The sequence below is a fragment of the Phaethon lepturus genome, unplaced genomic scaffold (assembly GCF_000687285.1).
Source record: "Phaethon lepturus isolate BGI_N335 unplaced genomic scaffold, ASM68728v1 scaffold40941, whole genome shotgun sequence".
In the NCBI taxonomy this organism is placed as follows: domain Eukaryota; kingdom Metazoa; phylum Chordata; class Aves; order Phaethontiformes; family Phaethontidae; genus Phaethon; species Phaethon lepturus.
In genome coordinates, this window is record NW_010517764.1 from 12,424 (window position 1) to 37,015 (window position 24,592).

The 24,592-nt window shown below is 41.7% G+C and overlaps 1 protein-coding gene across 1 annotated transcript; it reads right to left on the reverse strand.

Moving 5' to 3' along the window:
* Positions 1 to 1,916: 1,916 nt before the first annotated feature.
* PIAS2 (protein inhibitor of activated STAT, 2) lies at positions 1,917 to 24,179 on the reverse strand. Its single transcript, XM_010296486.1, has 13 exons — positions 23,708 to 24,179; positions 20,106 to 20,190; positions 19,421 to 19,471; positions 19,204 to 19,294; positions 14,458 to 14,592; positions 11,385 to 11,490; positions 10,697 to 10,770; positions 9,639 to 9,799; positions 8,919 to 9,052; positions 8,302 to 8,473; positions 5,914 to 6,053; positions 4,079 to 4,116; positions 1,917 to 2,394 (listed from the first exon to the last, which is right to left on the reverse strand). The coding sequence occupies exons 1-13, from the start codon at positions 24,177 to 24,179 to the stop codon at positions 2,209 to 2,211; spliced, it is 1,845 nt and encodes a 614-aa protein (XP_010294788.1). The 3' UTR covers positions 1,917 to 2,208.
* Between the last annotated feature and the right edge of the window lie 413 nt (positions 24,180 to 24,592).

Sequence of the window (24,592 nt, forward strand, 5' to 3'; positions counted from 1 at the left end):
AAGAACTCACCTAGCTGCAACCCACAGGTTTGCTTAGAGCAAGGGTACAGGCCCCCATCCCCCTTCTCCACCCACCATGGCTTAAGTAAATTCTTTTTCATCTTGTGGGAAAAGGTGTATCAGAGGGGTGACATGACTGCACTTACTCCAACCCCTTGATACACATCATCCACAAACTCATGTGAACTACTCACAGGGCACAATAATTTAAAAAGCTGCGTTTTTTTAATATCATGTTACTAGTTTAGGGAACATGTCCTAAAGCTGGCAGTCACTGTTAACTTCTCTTACTTACAGCTGAGATGTTTACATCCCTTTGGCCAGTTCAGTAATTGCCAGAGTCACGCTTTGGCTCGGCATCAAGAGTAGAAACAGCATCTTCAGCCACACTTGTTTTAAACACTTTATTGAAAATGACTCTGGCCCCTCTCTCCACACTCTATAGTTCCCGTTCACTGTGCAATTGTGATGCAGAAAGCACTGATCTCTTGCAGGCCATTAGGAAAAAACTTGATGAGGAATGTGGCTTTATTGGAAATAAATCATACTAAAAACCTGATCCTTAACAGGTACAAAAAAATTTCAACAGATAAGGAAAGGAAGAGAAAGACTGGATGCAATATTAAGACCACCCTGTGAACTGAAGAGTGCTGTGAAAGATCATACAAAAAAGGTGATGAGGAATAGTAATGCAGCGTTAAAGGTGGGAGTTACAATACATCCTGCTTCAATGTTTCTTATTCATGTACTTTGTTCAAATACTGCAACAGTAATGGAAGGTAGAAAGCACTGGACCTCTGACTGAAGTAGTAAGAAAAAAGAAACACAAGAGCTGCTACTTAGGGAAGGAATAATCTCAAATACAGTTACTCAACAGAAACACAACACTTGGAAAAGCTGCTCTGTCAGCAGCTACAGAAAATACCATTATTCCAGCTCTATGGAAGTGACTGGGTTTTCCTGGTCTGTAACCTCTTCCCCATGCAGTACTGCCATGGTTATCCTTAGAAGTGTGTGGGAGACACTGCATACACACAACAAAGCAGCAAATTCATCAGAGGGGTAAAAGTCATTCCCATCAAGTTAGAAAAGCCATGATTAGGAGGCCATGTAACTGGGGACAAAGCATCATTAAAGCCCTAAACCCATAATTCCAGTTGGGTGGAAACATGATGCAGGTACAGCTTTTATCTTCCACCAGGCCTCCCCTGTGGTAAGTTGGAGTGCGGTATTCCCAAGCAGAGCACAGCAGAAAGGACAGAAGCCAGGGGCAAGAAGTCCTAGAAAATAATCCTGCACTGGAGAAAGTAATTCCTATTTTGTCTCCTTAGAGCTGCCATAAAACCATGCACTTCACTTGGTCATCTGGTGAGGGCTGGCAGTTTCAAAGAAGGTCTTTATAATATAAATTTGAGTTTAAAGGCTTTTTTCCTATCACCTCTTAAAGTTAAACCAGAAATTCAACTATAGCTCAACTAGGCATAGTTTCTGGTGGTGAGAGGTGTCCCAATTCCAACCTGACAGCACAGATTCTGTAATGCAGGATTTGCAGATAGTTTCTGCCCTCCCCAGCCCAAAGAACATTAAGAGGAAGAAGTCACAGCTTAGGATTGTGTTGCATTCATGAAAAACATGAAGCAGGGGGAACCCAAACCAATCCCATTTACAGAGGCTTCCCCTACATCCCCCAGGTAAGGGGGGAAGTGGGGAAGAGGAGACATGGAACACAAGTCATGGCTGTTTCACAAGGCTTCATTGTCTTAAATGAAGTTTATTACAGGCCCCAGTGAAAATATTAAAAATTCACCAATGCATACACTTCTGCACCTTTGCCCAGGTCATTGCTGTTGTTCTAGAGTGGTTAAGTGCCTTTTTTTATTAAAAAAACGTTTTTACATTATTGCTGTGTTTTACAACAAAATTAAAAACCATTTGTGGAATCCACCCAGCAACAAAAATTCAGTTTCCCCAGAACAAGCCAAAAGTATAAAAGCATGTTCCAAAGGGGCCTTTTCTATACCAGCTATTTAATGAGCAAGAAAAAAAAAAATCTATCACTTCTGTTCCTAGCATAGATGAATTTACTCCATTTTCCAGAAGACAAATCCTTTCAATAAATATCAGAATAACTTCTGAGATGCTGAAGTTCCAGAGATACAAGCAGCAGCTCTGTGCAATTTCTCCTGGAGTCCCGTGCTGCCCCTTGTTTCAGTCCAGTGAGATGATGTCAGGAGCACTGCCTCCGCTGCTGGTTATCACTCCTGTCTCGCTGCTCCTGCCAGAGGAGCTAACGTGCGTGCTGCTCTCGTGGTGACTGGTTGATGTGATGATGCTGCCAGGCGTGCTGCTTGTTAAGGTTGAGGTGAGACTATCCAAAAACATAGGAGGACAGTACTGCTTGAAACAAACAACGAAGAATGAAGAGACTAACTGCACAAGGGAAATGTATGCTCTGAAGATACATCTTCCCTACAACAAGCACACAACACATTACTAGCAGAACCTCACCACATGCAAAGCAGGACCCAGAGTTCTGCAAACCAGCAAGGAAGCAGAGATGGTAGCCACAAGCCCTTCTCCCTCATCCTCCCCTTTATTGGTGGTGGATTTTTTCTTACTAACTGGTTAGCTTGAGCATTTACTAGCACATTAAGAAACAGTCATAGCCACATGATGATCACAAAAACCAAACCCTTAGCATTTGGAGAGCGTTCACTGCCTGTAGCTGCTGGGCATAACTGCGTATTTCAGGCTCCTTTCAGCACAAAAGGTAGCAGAATGCTTTTTGCTACTTTGATGGAGATTAGAATAATTTCATGTCCTCAAGTGGCAGCAGCTGTACTAATCAACATTTACATACCTGCAACAATACATGCAGGTCTCTAAACATTTTAGCAGTGATAAATGAGCCCTGATAAGTCTGATTAAGAAAAATTACTGAGTTGATTTACATTTTCTGAAGTGGAAGACAAGCCTTCTCAAAGCAGAGCTAAACATTTTAAGCGTTTAGAAACAGAACAAGGTCACCAGATGTCAAAGAGGAAGATAATGTAAGACAGCCCTACACACACACACACACACATTGTTCAACACATCTTACTGTCTCTTACCCTGTGGATTCCAATCTCAGGCATATGTTTGGAACTGAGCCTGAACTGTTTGAACTGTCCAAAGTGGACACTTCATAGCAGCACACCTGCTTCCAGTCTCCCACATGAACAAACTTCTGTTATTCCCACTTTTGGCAATTCAGATCTCAAGGTCAGGCACAGAATATTGCAAGATGCGGTAAGTGGAAAGAAAAGGAGGAAGTTCATCCTTTGTTTTTACAACACCAGAAAGTCAACTCTGCAGTAGAGTCCTATTACTGTTGTTTTCTAGTGACAAAGAGATGAAACAGAGGGTCTGCTTCAGATCCTCTTGTCTTCGTTAGGGAGCAGATATTCCCCCACAGGTCAAGGCTGTAGCCTGTCTGTGTAAGAATCTAGGTACAGTAAGAATAATTCTCCCTGACTGTGTAAAGTTTAAGTTTCCAGGGAAGGAAAAGCACCACCTAGTTACTTCTGACCTACAAAATTTCCATATAATCCAAAACCAATGGGGTTTAGGTGTTACATGGAAGGATTTATTATTTAAGTGTTCAGTCATGTGCCCATCAAATTCATGAAGATATTTTCTTTAAAACTTAATCTCCTAATAATCAAAACCAACAGCAACGGCAATCAGTGAAGTATATTTACAGAGCTTAATCTGGCCTGTGGATACACAGTAGGAACTAAGAGCATGAAGTACATGAATATTCAACTTAGTGCTGTGCAAGTACTCACTTTAGAAAGGTAAACTATTAAGAGTGAGTTTCCAGGCCTGGATTTATCATAGTAAGGCTAAACTGAATCCTCCCTTAATGCATCTTTGTTACCGCCTCTTGTTGGGAAAGTGGGTTTTACCCTGTCTGTGGTTAGGTCTAAGTGGACTGCAAACATGGTATGAATGATGAGAGCACCCCGATAGTTACTTGAGCAGTATGTCACAAAAAAACAGACTTGGAAGTTATCCCCATAGCAGTTCAGAAACATACCTGTGAATCGACTGGGATTAGTGAAAGAAAATCCAGACCTAGGAAGAACAGAAGGATAATAAATTGATGAGCGTCTCTTTTATTCATACACAACAAATTTAAGGAATTTTTTGTGGTCATAGAACAGATTTTGTAATTGTTACAGTTTCTAAATGGAATATACCACTGTGACACCACTCTCAACGACTACTTCAGGCAGCAGCAAAACGAGTTATCAAGTACATGTGGCTCTTTTTAAGAATGAGAATGACATAATGATATATTATTCACAGGATATTGCAGGGTGGTTCAATGTGGTTGCTTAGATGGAGGTTGCCATTTGGAGCTGTTGGTTCATAATGCAAGTTTCACTGCATATTGTACCTGACTTGGCCAAACTGGGACATGAAGAGTGTCATCACATTAAAGATGCTGGAATGAAGTAAAGTCACAACATGCACAAGTCCAAAAACAAGCAGCAGGTCTCTTCCTCCACCCACAGGCAGCCAATAAGGAAACATTTCTAATATCATCCCCGTTTTGTGTCTAGACAGATAAAAGGAATGAAGAAGAGGAAACTACAAGTAGTTCAACGTATATCCTCTAAGAGCAGTGACAACTAGCGTCCATCTTATACACTGTTAGCGTGTAAGCATTTAGGGGCAAGATGTTTAAAATTATGAAACCGATGAGAAATTGCAGCCTTTTTTGTTTTGCTTCTAAATATTGGCCTTGTGTTTGCTATGTCAACAGAAAGAAATGGTAAACTTACTCCCTCCCTCACCTCCAAATCTGTTCTGGCCAGCGGCATCTCTCCTCCATTAGAGAAAAAGTTTGAAGGAGATATAAGCTCAAGCTGCTTTTCCAGAATTGACAGCTTCTTTTGTTCTTGCACAGTCTAGAACTTCAGTGGATAGACATGGGCAACAGTTCTAGGCTTCCATTCTCTCAGCTTACTCTCCTATCCAATTTGGGAAGACAACTGATTTCTTAACGAGGGAGAAGTGGAGGGAGGGAGCAGTAAGGGAACCAAAATGGACAGAGAAACAAGGGGAATGATATCCATCCCATTGCCAAACTGGTGCTGAAAGAAGAGGAAAAAACCCAGAGATGTTGCAGGGGAGAAATGGAGACAGGCAATGGAAGGGGGAGAGGGAAGTATAGGAGGCCAGTGTGACACCTTTCACCGCAAGTCACCATTTCCTGGGCTCTGGGTTTGTTACAGCTGGCAAAGAGAACCCCCAGAGTCCCTACACACAGTGTTCTGTTCAAGGAGCCAGGATAGAAAACAATCAGTATCCCCACCTTTTGTCTGATACTTAGCAGCAGTGTTGAAGAATACATCATAGGCATTTAGGGTATGTCTAGGTAAAGAAAGTCAATAGAGGTCAGCTTACATATTGTAGCTCACCTTAACCTTTCTTCATACAGTCTAGACAGAGCACCACTAGAATCAGCTAGCAGAGTATCTCTATGTCTAGGGCTGGGGTGAGTCAGTGCCATCACTCATCTGTAACTTAAATAAGCTGCTCTCCCTCCTATCTACAAACACGTAACAACTGGATGTTTACACGAAGTCTAACTGAATACAGCAAGAAGCATTTCTGGCTGCCGTTCCAAAGCGCCAATCTGTACCCCAGAAGCAGTGCTTTTCACATCACTGTCACAAAGCACAATCTGAAACAGGAAAGACAGCCTGCACTGGACTGGTCTAGCCATCACATCTGTGCAATACTGCATGTAAGTCTTATTCCATTAAAAATAAATTAAAAAAAAAAATCAATTCTCCAATTTTTACCCACCCCACAAATTAACAAGGCTGTCAGAATACACATTAAAAAACAGCCACCACCTACCTGGCAAGTCTGATGAAATACTGGATATTGGTGGGTGATGGAATGGTACTGGGTAGTCTGTTAATGAAGGAGGAATAGCAGCAGCATCAACGGTTGTCACGCTCGGCACTCTGACAGTAGATGGCTGATACATGAGAACCCTGTTTTAAACAGCATGGGAAATTACAAACAACCTGGCCGTTAGTTACAGAAGAGAAGTTATGCACCACTGTGCACTCTCATTCACAAGGTCACTTATGTTACAACACAACTATAGCGTGGCTACTCACTACACAGTATTCCACTCTAATTTCCTCTTTCATAACAGTCTTCATAATAACATGACCGTATCTTGGCTCTCAACAGCAGCTGTGACATAAGAGCAAGTTGGCATTAAAACAAAGTACAGTGCTGGAGTCATTTATAACAGTCTACCATTCAGAGACAGAAGTGGAAATCTGTATCTGTGGAGCAACCCTGGGAGGGATGTGCAGGTAGCCAGAGCCAGGAGGAGAGCGCTCGTTTCAATTTCTCCACATAACTGTTCCTTGGTGCTAACGTGCCACACTGAGGGCACGGCTGATCATTATCCAGCCCCTGGAGCACAGATTACACGCGTGGAAGTTAAACATCAAGCCCATCTTTACTCACAGCCTGAGCCCAAGCTAAGTTCAGCTCTCCAGGAGCATATAACCAGTTAAAATCCTCCTGCGTCCCCACCTTCTGCCCGATTACTTCGCAGCACTGTTAAAGATGACACCACAGGCCTTCAGGCACCAGCCACATGCATAAATTATTTCATAAACTCCATGTCAGGTGGAAACACCCAGATTCCCACTCCCAGCTGCTCCACATCGCTCCCTTCAGCCTGCCAGCCATGAGTATTATCCACTCACATCCTCCTCCCCAGACTGCTGCATTGGTGCATTTATGTTACTTCTGATTTCAGAAGCTTGGATTTCAGACCCTCCTGTCTCTAACCACCTCTTACACTTCAGCCTATGTTGCTTCTGCCTATAGGAAGACACCCCACAGTTTGCATTCAGGCAACATTGTTCATGGGAAATAAGCTATTCTGCAAGTGCCTGGCTGGATTTGAAGAATGCAAACATGCTATTTCCATACCCAAACAGTAGGGAAAATACATTGGTCACAGATAGACAAGAAAACTCGGTCCTTCTGCAATTAGAGTTGCAGAAAACCATATCAGACAAACACAGGAGCATGGAAGGAAGTCTTCTGAAACTTCACTAAGGAAAAATAGCTACAAATACATCTCTTATAAAATAATAAGAAACAGAGTCTCTTGCAGAAGGACTCCTCCATGATCCTCACAAGAAGCAACAGCATTTCAGTGTCACTGCTGAGAGTTCTTGAAGATGAACAACTATTTGCTCAAAGACCACACATCCCTCTGGGCTAGAGACACTCTACACCTCCTCATTACTTCAAGAGTGGGCAAAACAGAGAGTGTTTGTTTTTATTACTGTTATTTTAGTGTAAGACATAAGCCACTACGCTGACACAGACAACACTACTGACACATGGCAACTAACTAATAAGCCATTGCTAAAAGCTGATGCTTGGAATCACCTCGTGGAGCACTGACTGCTGGTGAGCCTAACCAGTGCCCCTCTCTCACTGCAGGTCTCCTGTGCCCTACAGGCTGAGAGCAAGAACTTTATGGAAGGCACAAACAGTAACAGCAGCAGAGTTCCACACGGTGGGACAGACAGAAGGTGGCACAACAGTAAAGCTGGTTAAGCCTGCCGCTGAAGTCAGGCATGACTACAAAGATGGAGCAGTTGACAGAGAACTTGGGAAGTCGTCGGTTGTGCTAACCAAGGTGCAGGACTGACCCATAACCATGGCCAACGATAGTGTCCAAGACATTCCAGAATTTAACAGAGAGACAGAGGAAGAGCTTGTCTTGATTCCAAACAGCAAAGCAGCTCCCTTCCAAGACTGACAGGATGGATGAAACACACAATGCAGCCTAGCTTTTCCTGGGCACCAGAGCAGGTCAGATAGAGTGTAACAGACAGTGAGAGAAAAGCCTTTGAGGTGACACTAACTTAGCAAGAATGCATAAAGCTTCTCCACTTGGCATAATCTGCTTCTTCAGGAGAATCCTGTCCATTAGCTTAATCAGCTTCCTTTTCTATGGAGAAATATCCCTGCAAACACAGCAACAGTCAGCGCAAGTCTTTTGAGAGATGTAAAACTATTTAATAGTGTTTTGCCTGTACAAAGGTACTGTATCAATACAACCTTCTGCAAGGAGAGGCCTAGAAATTCTCCTCTGGAAGTGTGGAGCTGGATCCTGAAGAGAGATTACAAGTCCATTTGTCTACACATCAGTTTATCTGAGACATTACAGAATAACAACTAACTTTAAAATTGACAAACCCTTTGGTTGGGCTTCCTTGTGTTTCAGACATAAATATGCACTTCCTTTTGGCAGGAGGATCTTCCTCTTCATCAGAGGAACTTTCTATTGTCAGGTCAATAACGTCAACTTTCTTCTTGTTTACCTCATTGGCCACTGTCACAGAACACGGTTTGCTAACAACAGTGGAACCTAGGCAAGAAAATAAGATATTGCTGGTTTTTAAAGGCTGTTGACATCAGCAGTTTCTATTTGCAACAGAACCAGGAACTCAAATCCTGGTTTAGCTCATCTTCCAGGCCACTACAGAGGATGTTATGGCCCAGGAACTATTTTATTAGTATTCTGTATCATGTTGAGACTATTAAAAAACAAGCTTTAATCTTCACTTATCAGTTTAAGGACCTAAAACAAGAGCAACCTTTTGTTTTCTTAACTGCTATTACAGAGAGCAAAGACAAAGCCCCAAAATGCACACTTCTAGAGATACAACCCTTTCTTTTTAGTTTAAATCACAAGAAGGTTATAAGTATTAAGCTCTCCACAAACCAAACATCAACATCCATACACATTATCCAAGCTATGGCTACATCTCCAAGACTATGTTGGTTTGCAACTAGTACCCAGATGTGCGTACTTTCTATTTTGGTGCACTGGGGACTTGAGACTTTCACAGCTTCTTTCTTTGGCCTCATGGGGCACCAGGAGCCATCTTCTTGGAATTTGATCTCATCCACATCTGAACATTCATTAAGGATTTCCATGAAGAGCCTGCAAAATAAAGTTGAGTGGTTTCATTTTTGATTCCAAGTGAAAAGGAGATACAGTTAAAAAGCTAATTATAATCACCTTGGACCCATTGCATGCGCTCTCTCCCTAGTTCATCCTACCTGAAAGCCTGTAACTACAGCCTTTGCAGACATCGAAACCTAAAAGGAGTATCCCAACTTACCCATATTCCACTCCAACATTACTGCAACTCAGATTTCCATACGGAAGCAGAAATCGTCATCCTTTGAATGAAGTTTGACACTCATTCATGAGTTAGAGTTTAAAATTTACGTTAAAAGCTTCAGAGACAGGGTCATGTAAAAGGGAGACCTATCCTTAGATGTCACATTTGGATTTCTCCAGAGGAAATATACTGAGGCTCAAGAGTTTGATGATGTGGTAAGGAGATAAACTTACATAGCTCATTACATGGGAATAGAAACTAAGAGTCTAATGGTTCCTCCCAGTCTAAAGTATTTTGACAGAAAGCAGTATGAAATGGCTAAACGTCAAGTCACAAAAGTAGCTATCAAGTACATCATGAAAAATTTTAAGCAATTGTGTAATCCCAAACCCAGCCTCTTACCCATCTAATATTAGGCTCTCATAAGCTGCCTTTTTGTCACAGACAGGGCAGATCCAGGTCGGCTTCTTTTCATTCATTTGAAGATAAAGAGCAGCATCAAAACATTGCAGGTGTGTGCAAGTAACAGCCCGGCATGGGATTGTCAGTCTCATTTTTCCCAGCTGCAGGAGATGCATTTAAAGAGTGTCAGAACAGAAGACAGTGAAGCAGGCCTGGATGGCTAACAATGAAATTGGAGGCAGTCGGTGAAGTAACTGTCTCTTCTCACTACAGAGGTGCCCAGCACTGAGGTCGCTGCAGGCAAATCCACTCTATCAAAGCACCTACAGGGCACCTGAAGGAACAATAAAGCCATCCTCAAAGTCTTCACTGAGTTGAAAAAAGAGTCAGAAACATTTCTCATGGACCTGCAGCTATGTTATTTCTAGGATTTTATTTTTATTAGAAGACCTACTGAAATACCTGCTTTTATCATTTTCTTTTAGCCAAATATTTCAAGGGTTTTTTGTGAGCTCCAGTTATGTTGACTCGAATGGCGTAATACCCATTTTAACATTTAGCGTAACAGACCAGTCTCAAAACACCAGGCCAGTTTCTACCTAGGAAGAGAAACTCCAAGGCAGCATTACCTTGTTACAGAGCGATCATATTTTTTTGTTTGTTATCATAGCTGTCAGTACAAGCAGTACCATCAAGATGAGGAGATACAAGGTTTTATTTATCACTGTATCCCTTAATTATTCTGTCACCCTGCCCAATTAGTCTCAACACCTCAATATATGCCATTACTCCTTCTAAAGGTACACACAGGAGCAGCAACTTATTCTGACAGCGTTACAACCGAGGCAGTCACAATTCTAAGTTGGTTGAATGCTGCTACAATCAGGTACTCGTAGATGCACCCTTCTCCCCACTACTTTCTATTAATGAATCAGTATATAACAAAAGCCAGTGAAGTTTCTAAAGCGGGGCCTTTTAAAAGCAGCCAACTCTGCACTAAGGATGAAAAATACAAATCTGTATATGGTCATGTGTATGGTATTTCCAGCCATACTTACAGGACACATCAGAGATACCCGCAGACTGGTGGTGGCGATCTCACTGTCAGGATCTGCGGTTAGTTTTTCTTTAACTATTAAAATAAATCAAGATATTATACACAGACATCATTATTTAAAATGCTAATCTTGATTCTTCAGTACATGTACTTTATTGCCAGCTACCTAAAAAAATTCAGTATCTAGGAAACTAGTTCATAGCAGTATCAAACAACAATAGTTTCACTATTTACAAGCAACTGGCAAACACTATGCATCACAAGATTGTTTGATGTGCAGCAGGTGCACTAACAACCACAATGGTTTAGTGGAGCAAACTCAACCCAACATGCGAAGAGAGAAATAAAAATAATTGTGAGTGAGGTACAAAGACAATCAGCATCACATGCAAGTGAAGAGAATTTAGGACATCTACCTGCACCTCACAGCCCACCACAGTAAGTGGTGCTCATGGCATTCCCATCAGAACATTTCAGATGGGATCTCTAGGTGTGCTCCCTACCAGCGTGCAAGGACGCTCGCTCAAAAAGTACACAATGCCTCAGCAACAGCAAAGGGAACTTCTAATACTCTGGGCATGGACTTTCCTTTCAAAATGGTGCAAATCCCCTAAGTATTACCTATTCTAATTTTAAAGAGCCACCAACCACCCTCAAAAAGTTCAGACAGGCAAATTAATTTGACTTACTTAGTGCTCTGGAATGATCGGGGTTTCTGATGCCTTTCATTTTTAACCTCTGCAAAAGCATAGCTGAAGTGAGCTGACGAACGAGATACACAGACATGGAGTAATTCTGCAAAAAGAGACATTAAAGATTACATATTGATTTCATACAGCACTTCCACAGTGACAACAGATTACTATTTACAGTAGTTGTAGCATACAGTAAAAACAAAAACATGCCAATTTTTTGCTTAGTAGTGATGGGAAGCATTGATGGACGACTTCATTACTGTGAAAGAGTCCGATACTCTGCCAGAATTCTCCTGCCAATCAAGTCCCACTGTTCTACTCCAGTTGGGACTTAACTAAGAAGAGTAACTCCACAACCAAGAGACAGTCTGGGCTCTTTTCTTGGAAAGATGACACACTGGTGACACACCTTCTCATATATGCAGTCTTTAAGAACATCTCACATATGTCTCCTAAATCCTTCCCTTTTTTCCCCAGTGTCAATCTGTTAGCAGGGAGCTCAAAGACAATCACATGACAAAAGAAAAGATGAATGGCCTCAGATGCAAACACTACACCTTCAAATGGCACAGAGCTGCACCAGTTTCTCTGTACCTTTTCTTTCACTTGCTCTGCACTTTTACGCCAAGCCTCATTACACCACATCCACTCCTCTGAGGCTGGCCACATTCCCCTAGCATTTACTACTCTTCCCTAACTCACACCACTTGCCAGATTTTGTCCAGTGTTCACTCTCTCTTCAAGGTCACTAATGAAGAGAAAATTCTGCAAGTCCCACTACTGCAGAATAATAATGGGTTCATCTGTATAACACACACAGCCTGCCATCTCTTATTTCCACTCCCTGCCAGCCACCTTCTTATAGCTCCTATACTGTCTAGGTACTACACAAGAATTTTAAACAAGAACACCTGCTGCCCTGCTCCTCCCTTACTACCTATAGGAAAGCCAGCTCTTACCTAGATGAGCAGATAAAGTTATCTAAATGCATGAGAAACCACTAAGAAAAATGGAGTATTTTTTTTTCCTTAAAGAATGATGATACATTGTACTGTTTATTGCCTACACAAAGAATTCTATAGGCTCAGGTCTGACCACCCCTGTGGGATTAATGCCTCCCTTGCTCAGAAGCCTTCCCTATCAGTCAAGTAGATGCCACTAAGCCCTTACCATGTCAGCCCACTGACACTCCACACCATCCCCAAGGGTCTCATTTAGAGGATGAACAGCAACAGCTGCCCTGCGAGTTCTGAGCACCAACCTTAAACCAAACCACCCACTATGCCTTTCAGGGCAAGGGGGAAATGCTGGCACAACCTCCAATTCATCTGCTTCCAGGAGAGTATGTTTTGGCAGATACCAGGGAGGAGGAAAGCCGGGGTCAGCAGGAGAGGCCAAGACCACACAACACTGCAGTCATTTCAAGATTCTTGTGCTTTATGATTGGGAAGCAACAGCTTAGATCTTTCCTCCCACCTCTGTTTTAGAAAAAAAGAAACAAAAACCAAACTTTGCTGTCAGCACTGCCCTTCATTTATCTTCTAAACATTAGCTTTCTCTCCAATGTGTTTTTTAACTTTTAATTAGTGTACAAAAGCTTATACTGGAGTCCCCCTCTGAAACATGTGGTGTCTCTGGTCCACAGATTTTGATTTTGAAGAAAAAAGTAACAGGCAAGCTACTTTGATAATCAAATCCAGAAGGATTTGCACAACTAGTCATGGATAGAGGAATAAGTAGTTCTTCACTTACCAACAACCGAAAGGGCTGCTGCAACAGCTATTTAAACCTGGGAAGAATTCAAAAATTCCTCACACTCTCCCCTTCTTTCCTTAGTAAATCTGTAGGGGAATTTCTAAACAGCCACATGGCCATTTTAAAAGCTAATTCCTTTTCAACTACGATTAATGACTGCAGGCACTAGAAAGCAAGAGGTATCACATTTCAGTCACCAGCCCCTTTATCTCCTGCCACCTGAAGTCCAGGATGCTTTTCCCCCACTGCAGCTTCCCATGAAGTTGAGAATTACATTACAAAGAGGCTTCAATTTTCCTTCCGCGCCCCGCCCCCCCCAAGTTCTCCACCATTCCCCACATTGAGTCTCTGCTCCCCCAGGTCACCTCAATTTCCAGAATACTCTTCATTTGTAAGAAAACACTTCAATATCCTGCATTACCAACACACACCACACCAGTATGGTCCAACCAAGCATATCTGAGATCCATCAAGCCCAGAAACAGCTGACTCCAGCAGCTTGACACCTCCCCAGCAAACTCTTCCCAGCAACGTGCCATCTGAGAGCTTTCCGAGCTGGAAATTCCACCCATTTTGGTTTATTTGGAAGTACAATTTTAAATCAGGTCATAGAGCGGCCATTTTCATGTTAAAAAAAAGGAATCTCAAAAGAATAGACACAGAAATATCCATTAACGAGTTCTTCCTATGAAGTAAAAATTGCTTTTGTAAAACTACTTAGTATTATTTGGTTAGAAAACACAAAAACATCAAACACAATGCATGTTTCCACTCCCACGGCCTTGGCACATCTGGTCAGTTTAAAAAGCCTTCTCCAATGGACAGCTCCAACAGACACTGAGAAACATGCCTTAGAATATATAATCATAGAACAGTTTGGGTTGGAAAGGACCTAATAGATGGCTACATAATTTCATTTTTCACACCATCAGGCTACAAGGAAGAAAGTAGGTTTCCCTTCTGTTATTTTGTCATGCCTGACCCATTCTGTACTATTTACACCACAAAAAGATTTTGTTCTTTTTGACACACATTTCAGGCAACCCCTAACAGCAGGCTTTCTAATGTGAAATAATGTGAATTCTATAAGGAAGTCTTTGCCATCTGTATGCAAATCTTATATATATGTTACTGTAAACTACCATACTTCTACAGCAAGCTTTGTTTCCTGGCACTGATAATGAGTTCAGCCACGTAATATTAAACACTTGCTGGTGTATGCCTTGCCAGCAACACCAGGCAGCAGGGGAAAAGGAATGCTCAACAAGGTTATTTAGACAACTTTCCACACCCTACAGAACATACAGTTTACCTTTCCAATTTCAGAAGCCCAGGAAATGGAAATCTGATTTGGCACGGCTGACGACAACCTAACTAGAGATGTTATATTCAAGGGGCGCCCAGGTCGCTTCTGTTCAATTCCATTTTTTGGCGGCGGAGCATATCCCTATGGGAAGAAGAGACAAGGAAAGTGTTACTCTGAAACCTGCTGAAACAGACTTGTTAAACAGATCTATGGGAAGCAGGTAAACCTGCTGGAGACTAAATTCAACACGTACTCTGAGAAATATCAGTCTTTGACAGTCTAATACCAGAAGTTTACCACAATTTTAAAGCATTTTTTGTTTTCAAGTAGTTTTACAGAAGAGCTGAAAAGGTGGGAGAGAGCACGGTTTTGGTGTGGGTAAGTTCACTGGAAGAGCAAAAAGTAATGTTGATGCTTTGTCCTTTTTTTCCCCCCACCGCACTGAAAGAAAGTGGAACATCGCAAGGACACTGCCTTAGTGACAAACACAGCAAGTCATGAAGAGTTAATTCAGTGTTTCACAGCCAGAAAACACTTTACTGATTCTATTTAAGAAACAACAAAGTCTTGTTCCAAGAGCTCCGTATCTCCTTGGCGTCTGCTTTGCCTCGCATCAACTACACCTAGCCCCGTTAGCGACAGGTTGTCATCTGTACTCTGCCAAGGCCCCTGAAGAAGGGCTGTACATGGAATATCATCTGAATTTAAGAGCTAATCGGCTTCACAGCTGTCTCCAGAAACAAAATAAACTAGATTGTTTGCTCAGCATTGAGGAAGAATTTCATAACCTGGACAGCTTTTCTCTGTAGTTTTATTGCCAATATTTGTGAATTGAATCAGGAGCCATCAGATTCCCTTTTGCTTCTATTTAAGCACATACTCTCCGGCATATCATGAGCAGAAAGTACTTGTGCTAGATGAAGGAGCACACGGCCTAACTGCAGCTTATTCATCTCACCCTGCGTCTATCGCTACGAAGCCAGTCCGTAACAGGAACTCTGAAAATCTGTTTTGAGCTCATGCAGACAGCCTGCAGTCCACTCATCTCAACCTCATCCTGCACCAAAGGATGCCAGTAAGAGATTGCAGCCCTCTGTTTTGCACAGAACTGTCTGCCAGATTTCATTTAGTTCAAGACAGTGTTGTTCTATACAAGAAACTCTCCCAGAAAGGATATGCTCGAAAAAACACACACATTTTTTTTTAAACCCAGAGAAATACACACATTCACAGCCTAGTGCTTCGGAAAAGAGCTACTTTGAAAGACGTCAAGTCTGAAAATAAAAAACAGAAGTAAACAGCCTCTTCCACTCCCTAGCCAAGTATACCATAGGATAATCACTGTCTCTAAACCAGGGAGGACTCCATAGTTGTCACATCATTTCCTAGGTTTGCAAAGCAGCTCTACTACTAGTCCATATGTTTCACCTGACTACCAAGCCCTGGCTCTGCCTCACCACTGCCCTTAATTGCACACAGGACTCTTGCTTGCACTGACAGAAGAGAAACTCAGAGCTTCTACAGGCAGATCTGCCAGGCCAGAGCTGAAGAGCTCTCTCTAAAATGGTTCTCGCCATAGATGAGTGACCCACTCACTACCAGGAACCTTACCATGTGTGCTTTATCACAGAACAGAGAGGCAGCAGATGGATGGGGACTGCTGACAATTTCACATTTAAAAGAATGAATTATTTGCCATTTCTTTAATCAGACATAACAGCTGCAGCCATTTATAGAGTATATATCCTAATTGCTTTACCTTATTAGGCCTTTCTTTACTATGGTGACTTTATGATGAGCTTATGTGGACAAACACACCACCCCTGCAATGTTTCAGAGAGTATTTCCACACGTACTGTACCAGCCACAATAATCCTGCTGGCATCCAACCTAAAATGAAGCTGCCTTGCTTTAAAGAGAGCAAGGATGCAAGTTCTTTTCTATTTCACAACTTTTCTTTCTTTTTTAGAGACAGACTCTGCAGCACACATGCTTCATTTCCATCACGCTTTTGATGTTTCCTTCCACAGAGGAATGACCTTGTAATCAGATTCAATCTTGTACTCCTTAGAACACTAAAACCTTCCGTTCCTACCCTTCCAGAACTTAGGTAAAGAGCACTGCTTGCCTATCACAACCAGCATGGTCTAGCACTGTTTAGGCAGGCTGCCAATTCTAGTGGCTAGCAACTACCAAGATTATTTGGGTCTTTAAGTCTTCCAACGCTTCTTGCGAGAACCGTAATAGTCAAAGCAGGTGGAATCTGCTATAGCCAGGAAATCTGTCAACAGAAAGCGGGATTGCTCTTCTATCTGGCTATTTCCAACCTGCCCTGACATTTGATTTTGTCCTTTGAAAGAGGCTTGCAGTGGTCTATGGAGATCCCCTGAGAAGAAAAGCAAATTACCTTTTGGACTTCTGCATTTTGTCTTGCCTACAAGAGAAGTCAAGAGGAGAGCCACCTGCTGCAGTGCATTACGTATAAAATCCTTGTTACTTGCCAAGATACCAGCATGCAAGGCTCTACATTTACTCCTTTTAAGTCAGAACCAACCCTATAAGAGGAGGAGACAGATACTTGTAGGATTATACGAAAACACCGCGTTAACACGAGTTAGCACAACCTGAAGCAGTCCTGGCACACTGGTGGCATTTCTCTGAAGTTTCTGGTAAGGACTGCAGCCAAAGAGATATAAAACCAGGAATAATTTACAGAACATCTGCAGAGGCATCAACTGCTAATACCAGGAAAAGACTGAACAGTACTCACTTAAAAATTGTACAAGTTGGCAATAGAGGCTAGCATCACTGATTAATTACCTAATACCAACACTACTGAGTTGGACAATAGTGGTCTTTGAGGCAAAGAAGTTATCTTACATCTCCTACAACAGAAAGGAACCATCAGAGGGATACAGACAGTGACCAAATCAACAAAAATGTTTGCAGGAACACTCAGACTGAGACGACATTTGTCATTCAGCTCATACTGAAAGAAAAGAAAGGAATTTGCCAAGACACTAGTCATTTATTCACTTCCTCACCTCAAGTTTCTGCTGAACAGATTAAAGAATCGTCTTACAACATGCAAAAAGAATGTACAGGATTTAAGAGTTAAAGCAACAATCCCAGATTACAAACAATTTTCGCTACAACTGTGACATGTTACACACAAAATGTATAGCATAACACAACATAGCAGGACATAAACAGTATTAGCAAGACTGAGAGTCAGCAGATACTGATGGCCACAAGAGAACATCAGATTCAATTCTTTTTGGTGGGTTGCTTAAAGAAAGGAAGACAATCTGCAGAAGAAGGGAGAAAATCATCAAGTTTGTCACAGAGAACATAACCGGCATTTGCAGAAAATAGCAACCAGAAAACATATTAAAGAAGTCATACTGGAGACAGATAGAAGAACAGTGATGGTTAAAGAAGTAGGGGGTTAACAGTAGATGGTTAAAGAGAAGCTAGAAAGTCTCATTTAAGCTGAGTAGAGGCAAAAAAGAAAACCAGTCATGGTTGCATATGGCAGGAGGGAGGGTACAGGACAACACATCTGACACACCAAGGTGGTGACAAACATTCTGAAAAAGAGACTTCACATCACCTCTCTCCACACAGCGTTTTTCCAAACCCACTGCTGAAGAAAACATCTGTACTACTACTTTTGCCACCTTCTATAGGTTCCAGAACTATTTCAGAATGGGTTGCATAAGAGTTTCTCTCTGTTCTACTGTACAGAGATACCCATGACAGAGGTTTTTTCAAGAATAATGAGTGTGCTTTTCCCGTTTGGTATATATTCAAGCCTTGAGGTGACCCTGCCTACATAGTAACTTTTGCAACATCAGACACCGATAAAGCGTACGACTGCCAACACTACTGAGGCTGAGGGGAGACCTTATCGCTCTCTAAAACTACCTGAAAGGGGGTTGTAGTGAGGTGGGGGTTGGTCTCTTCTCCCAAGCAACTGACGATAGGACGAGACAAAATGGCCTCAAGTTGTGCCAGGGGAGGTTTAGATTGGATATGAGGAAAAATTTCTTTACGGAGAGAGTGGTCAAGCATTGGACCAGGCTGCCCAGAGAGGTGGTGGAATCACCATCACTGAAAGTGTTCAAAAAAACATGTGGACATGGCACTTCGGAACATGGTTTAATGGGCATGGTGGTGTTGGGCTGATGGTTGGACTTGATGATCTTAAAGGTCTTTTCCAACCTTAATGATTCTGTTTCAGCATCAGCAAATGCTAGGAACCCTGTGTTTGTTCTTCATCCCCACAATGAATTCTGCTCTAATTGGACAGATGCAGAGCAGCATACAAACTTGTACACGAGAAAGTGAAACCATTTCCTCATAACAAGAAACTCAAGGCAATCACAAATACAGATAGCCCAAACAGCGAGGGCTGCTACTGATCAAGTCAAATAACCTCAATTTAAATACCTATGAGGAAGATTCCCCATGCAGACATCAGTTTGGTTTTGACATGTTTTGTTGTGTGAACTGCAATTGATGAGGTTTGCTATAGGTGGCTAAAACACAATTAATCCATGCAGTGGCTGTAGCCATGACTACTGTTCATCATGTTATCTCACACAGACCATATGCCTAACATTAGTAACTACAGAAGTTTAAGTGGTAACAATAAACAGCTTGACCATTTTAGCAAGCTAACAATAAAAAAAACCCACCACACACACTGCAAGTCACAGAGAAGCCACAAATACGTACAAACAAGCTTACCGGCAACGGAAACAGCTTCCCATTTACTTTAATACACAAACTGTTAGGGTAATTATCTTCTTGAGGGCAGCTGGTCTCTGCTAGGCATAACCTATATCCCCAAAAAGAGAAAGCATCATTTTCAAGTGTCATCACATTCACATGTCCCCACAAACGTCTAGACTTATGTTATGTTAGTCAATTAAGAAGTTATAAGAGAACACTATGAGAAAAGTACCTTAGCTGAACTTGGACTGTGTAATCTCTCCTGCCCCCTGGCAAGAAGTCCCTGTGACAAAGAGAAAGAAAAAGAGAAGTACTCATTTAGCCAGCAGACCTCATATGCCAGTCATGCAGAAAGAACTGGCACGCCTGCCCCAACATCACTAAATTCTGGTCTTTATTTTTCTTTTATTGAGCTATGAACAAGTCTTACGAGTGGCACCTCTGTTTAGCTACTGCAAGTTAAGCAGGACTTTAGGATCAGCATCCTGTGTCAAGAGTTTATAGTAACAATAAAGTATGATGTCGCCAGAGAGGAAAAAACCCTATGAATTCTCTTGGCTTACACCATAGGTCTTGCAACAACATGAACCCTGGGACAAAAAGATAAAAGCAGTCTTCCATCCCTACAGCCAGGAAACATGCAGGGAAGAAAAGCTTACCACCTCCCTAAACAGTCACAATTATTTGTAACAGGGTAATTGTTAACTCTTTAGTGGTGTAGGTTTTACCCTGCACATAAATTCTGCACACAGTAGTTCCTGAAGAAAAACAGAACAGATAAACTCAGCATAACTTTGGTGAGGATTATCACCTGCATCTGCAAGCTTATGCAATACATAAAATGAACCAAACATCCATGCTTTCTCCTGAAATTTTGCAAAAGTTTACCTACAGTTTGCCACACTCTTACTTCTTACCTGGAAATACAGATTTCTCTGACCTGCTGAGGTGTTAAAGCAAAGATAAAAAACTTCTCTTGGAACCTCTGAATACTGCTCTGTACTAGAAAAAAAAAAAGACACAAAAGAGGTTTAACCATGACGATTAAAGTAATTGATTAAAACAGGATCTGCAATCGAGTTTTTCCTGGAACAAGGCATAAGTCACTTAATATAATCAAATTGTGACTGAACTGCATGTAACTGTCAACAGGAAAGCAATGGAACAAATCATTCATTCAGCTATATTCAGATGGCTTAATATCACATTACACTTCAGTACTAAAGAAGCTTAGCAAGCCACGTTATAATCCTTTCTCCCAAGGGAGAAAGGTTCAAATACACAACAAAATGTAACATTGGATAACTGACAAAAAGAATACCACAGAGAAGATGTTTACAACTATTTTAGTGTACTACAAGAAGAGAACGTGTACCAGAAGTTATTGATGGACAGCTGGAAAATTACTCAATTCAGAAACAGCTAAAGGTAACTAAGGCTTTGGGGAGGAAGGGAGGGAGCACAACCCCTCATGCCAGAGAAACCAGCTAGACTTCATGTCTGGGAATTACCCCTCAGTAGCATTGCGGGGGGTAGAGGGGGAGTGGGGAATGAAAATAAAACTTTTGTATTAGAATCCTACTTGTCTGCCAGTGATAGGAAGCAGTAACTTTTTAGTATTAAAGGTTTATAGAAGCTAGAAATCTTGACCTGACAAAGGTAGATTGGACTTGTCCAACAGTTTAAAGTAACCAGCAAGGAGGACAAATACAAAAATAGCACAACTAAACCAGGCAAATTTGTAAGAGCTAGACTGGCTTGTACACAGTGACATTCAGCAAAGACGACCCCTATGCCCAGAAAACACACAGAAAAAGGACACAAGCACAAAATAGAACGCAGGTGGAGCACACACACATAAGTTCCTCAAACAATTCAAAACAGCTACATTGTGCACATATATGCACGTGCATGCACTACAGCATTTTCTATTTTGAAGTAATACTTGAGCACATGTAAAAGATCATGGAAATACTCTGTTATTGAATTGAGCAGGAATTAAAACTAAACCCTGTACCTGCTCTTGCATTCTCATTTTAGTGCAAAAGAATACCTACACTCATCCCTTTTACAGAGTTGCAGTGAAGCAGACTATACGCCTAGTTCTCTGATTTACGTGTCCATTTGGTTTCTGAATTTTTAATTCTCAAACACAAAACTTGCTTGTTGCATGTCCCAATCACCGAGGTCTACTAAGTGGGACTATAAGCTACCCGTATAAATCTAAAAATATTAAATGAAGGAAGACTCATTTCCAAATTTGCTCATGAATCTGTACTGAGAGGAATTTTCAGCCAATGTTCATATCCTTCTAACATCAGAAGGGCCCTTTATTTGCATATAAGCCATTCCTCACACCCCACTTCTTCATTCCTCCTCATACAGATCTGAGTTGTAGCTCTGGCTGCTGACACCTTCAGGTACTGTGCTCTGGAAAGAGTTTGAAGGCAAGTGAGTACAACTCTCTACAACTACCTGAAAGGAGGCTGTAGCGAGGTGGGTGTTGGTCTTTTCTCCCAAGTAGGAAGTGATAGGACAAGAGGAAACAGCCTCAAGTTGCGCCATGGGACATTTAGACTGGATATTAGGAAAATTTTCTTTACTGAGAGAGTGGTCAAGCACTGGAACAGGCTGCCTAGGGAAACGGTGGAGTCGCCATCTCTGGAGGTGTTCAAAAAACATGTAGATGTGGCACTTCAGGACATGGTTTAGTGGGCATGGTGGTCTTGGGTTGACAGTTGGACTTGATGATCTTAGAGGTCTTTTCCAACCTTAATGATTCTATGAGTATTCAGTTAAATTAATATTGTCCCCCTCGCCCATGTCCTAAAAGGACTCAAATGTTACAGAATTAGATAATCCTCACGTTACAGGACTAGATAATCCTCACTCCTGAGAAAAAACTCAGCAACATGCGAAGAGCCTACAGTCTTCAAAAAGAGGAATTTACATGCAGCTCTAACTAGAACATGGTGACACCCCTAAGGAAGCATCCTCCTTTCAGGAAAAAAAGGATCATTTCCTAATTTGAGGAAAACAGCTGTGAGGGAAACTTCTAGCATATCACCGCCACCTCTATATATGATTGACCAGGAAACAAAAGGTAACTGCACAGCAGAAATATAATGCATAGCACATGCTGCATTATATGGGTCAGAGGGACTGTGTGGCTGGCAACCAGTCTGGTTAACTGCGAGCCAACAGTTGTTCCATAGCGCAGAGTAATTCAGGAAGCTAGTTAAGGTACTCAGCTACTGCGCAGAGCGAGCGTAAGGAGTTAGCCAGGACATCGTGGCACTGACAGATTTAGCTCTCTAAAAGTAATGGTAGCATAAGCCATGTACTGACACACAGGGTCGGTATGAAACTCTTTAACAGGGTGTCACAAACAGAAGTGACAACAGGCTTTGTAAATAACACTTGTTAGTAACATTTGCTGCTTTAGGTACTGGAGTATGACCAAAGATCAGTATATGCCTCACTGAGGTACAAGCCACAGCCTAAAAGGCTCTATTATCAGTTAAGAAACTAAAATGTTTAAGAGGATGCAAACAGCTTGTAATATGCTGAAGTGTTTCTAAACAGTACTGCTAAATCATTAGGGAACATTTTTCTAGCATGCAAGGTAAGACAGGTTGAATTTCGAGACAGAAAACAACATATTTCCAAATAATTAAATACGTTTAAGAGTGAGGCATTCAAGGAAGCTAAACTGAGATTTCAGGTTATTTGGAAGACAAGGGTCCACTCTACAGTTTAACATACAGTGTGGCAATAACCTGTAGGCTGAGAAACCTTCACTAATCTGCATACAATACTGAACTTTGCTGTACAAAGTATCTCTTTCAGTGAGGGATGTCAGAACCTGCAGAATTGTTGCAGTGAGATAAGCATAAACTAACAAGCCAGGGAACTTGTTCTCTTTATGTTGTTGCAACTTATAAATTACTGACCCTTGAAATCCTTTTCCTGTTAGCCCTGACAGATGTGTTCCTCACTTGGACAAGGCAGAGACTTCAGGTCCAAATCTTTCAGCCAGAAGTATAGGTTCAGACTAGATATTAAGAAGCATTTACTTACAGAGAGGGTGGTCAAACGCCAGAACAGACTTCCTAAAGATGTGGTCAACGCCCCCTCTTAAACACTGTCAGTCTAACAGGCATTTGGACAATGCCCTTAACTATTACTCTTTAACTTTTGGTCAGCCCTGAAGTGGTCAGGTAGTTAGATGATCATTGCAGGTACCTTCAACTGAACTATTTTACTCCATTATTTAATATTCAAAAGACAAAAGATCTTTAATCATATAATATTTTCAAGAGAGAACATTATTGTCTGAAGTGTGGCTTGGCAATTTTGGAGACAAGCAGTGAAGTGAGGACAAAGGTAAAGATGAGAAGGGAAGGGAGTTTCCACTTTTCCCCCAGCTGCAAAAAGCCCTTTAAGTCCAGACTTAGTACTGTCATAACCACCACCTATTTAATGAATTAAGCAACCTGCAGAGCTATTAAACACTTACCTAGGCTTGTAGGTTTTATGAGCACATCAAGCACATCGTAAAAAGGTAGGCTTTTCAGCTGAACATCAGGATGAACGGGTGGAATTGGAGGGGAAGGCTGCTGCATCTCAAAGTGGGGCTTAGTGTCTTGGAGGAGCACAGAACTGACAGGCGAGGAAGGAGACTGAGGCGTGACTGAAGTAGAAGGGAGCGGGTGAATGCCTGCAACAGCCAGGTCAGGCTCGACAGGAGAGGAACTACTGTCCAAATTGAAAACTGCAGGTTTTATAGCTGATAAGTCTGAAAGTCCTTCAATCGTCCTTGGGTACCGACGCCTATAGAGTTCTCGGATTTTTATCTGAACTGCTGGGCTGCAGCCACTCTTCAGTAAGTGCAGTGCCCTCATCAGGAGGTCATGTTTCCGCCCACTTTTATTACGTCCAGCAAACCCCAACAACACTTGTAGTTCAGAAACACGAAAACTTGATACCATATTCTAGAAAGAAGAGAGAGATAAGCACAGGTGAACCAACAGCACCCCAAGCAGGCCTTTTTGAGGAACATGGTGAAGCATGACCATTAATCATTCTGGTTTCACACTCGGTATCTTAGGGACTACCCATACCCTTACCCAACACAAGAGCATACTTAGTTTAAAACAAAGAAACAAAGTGTCCAGGATGAAGGTTGAGTTTGGCTGTGTTAATGATTTCAAAAACTTCTAATTGTTTCCACACTCAACCAATAGCAACAGCAAAACCTTAATGCAACCCATGCAGTGCTATCTTAAATTCACAGACAGAAGCATAAGCTCTAACACAAAATACCTGTCTTACTTCATGAAACGAGCAAACAAAACAAAACCAAAAAAAATCAAATCAGATGAATCCGTATTATCACTTGTAT

Coding starts and splice junctions, on each gene's coding strand:
- PIAS2 (XM_010296486.1), bottom strand. CDS start 24,179: ATGGTATCAAGTTTTCGTGTTTCTGAACTACAAGTGTTGTTGGGGTTT. Junction 9,800..10,696: donor GGGTATCTCTGATGTGTCCT/GTAAGTATGGCT, acceptor CATCTCCTGCAG/CTGGGAAAAATGAGACTGAC. Junction 8,474..8,918: donor CCAGTGCACCAAAATAGAAA/GTACGCACATCT, acceptor TTTCTTGCCTAG/GTTCCACTGTTGTTAGCAAA.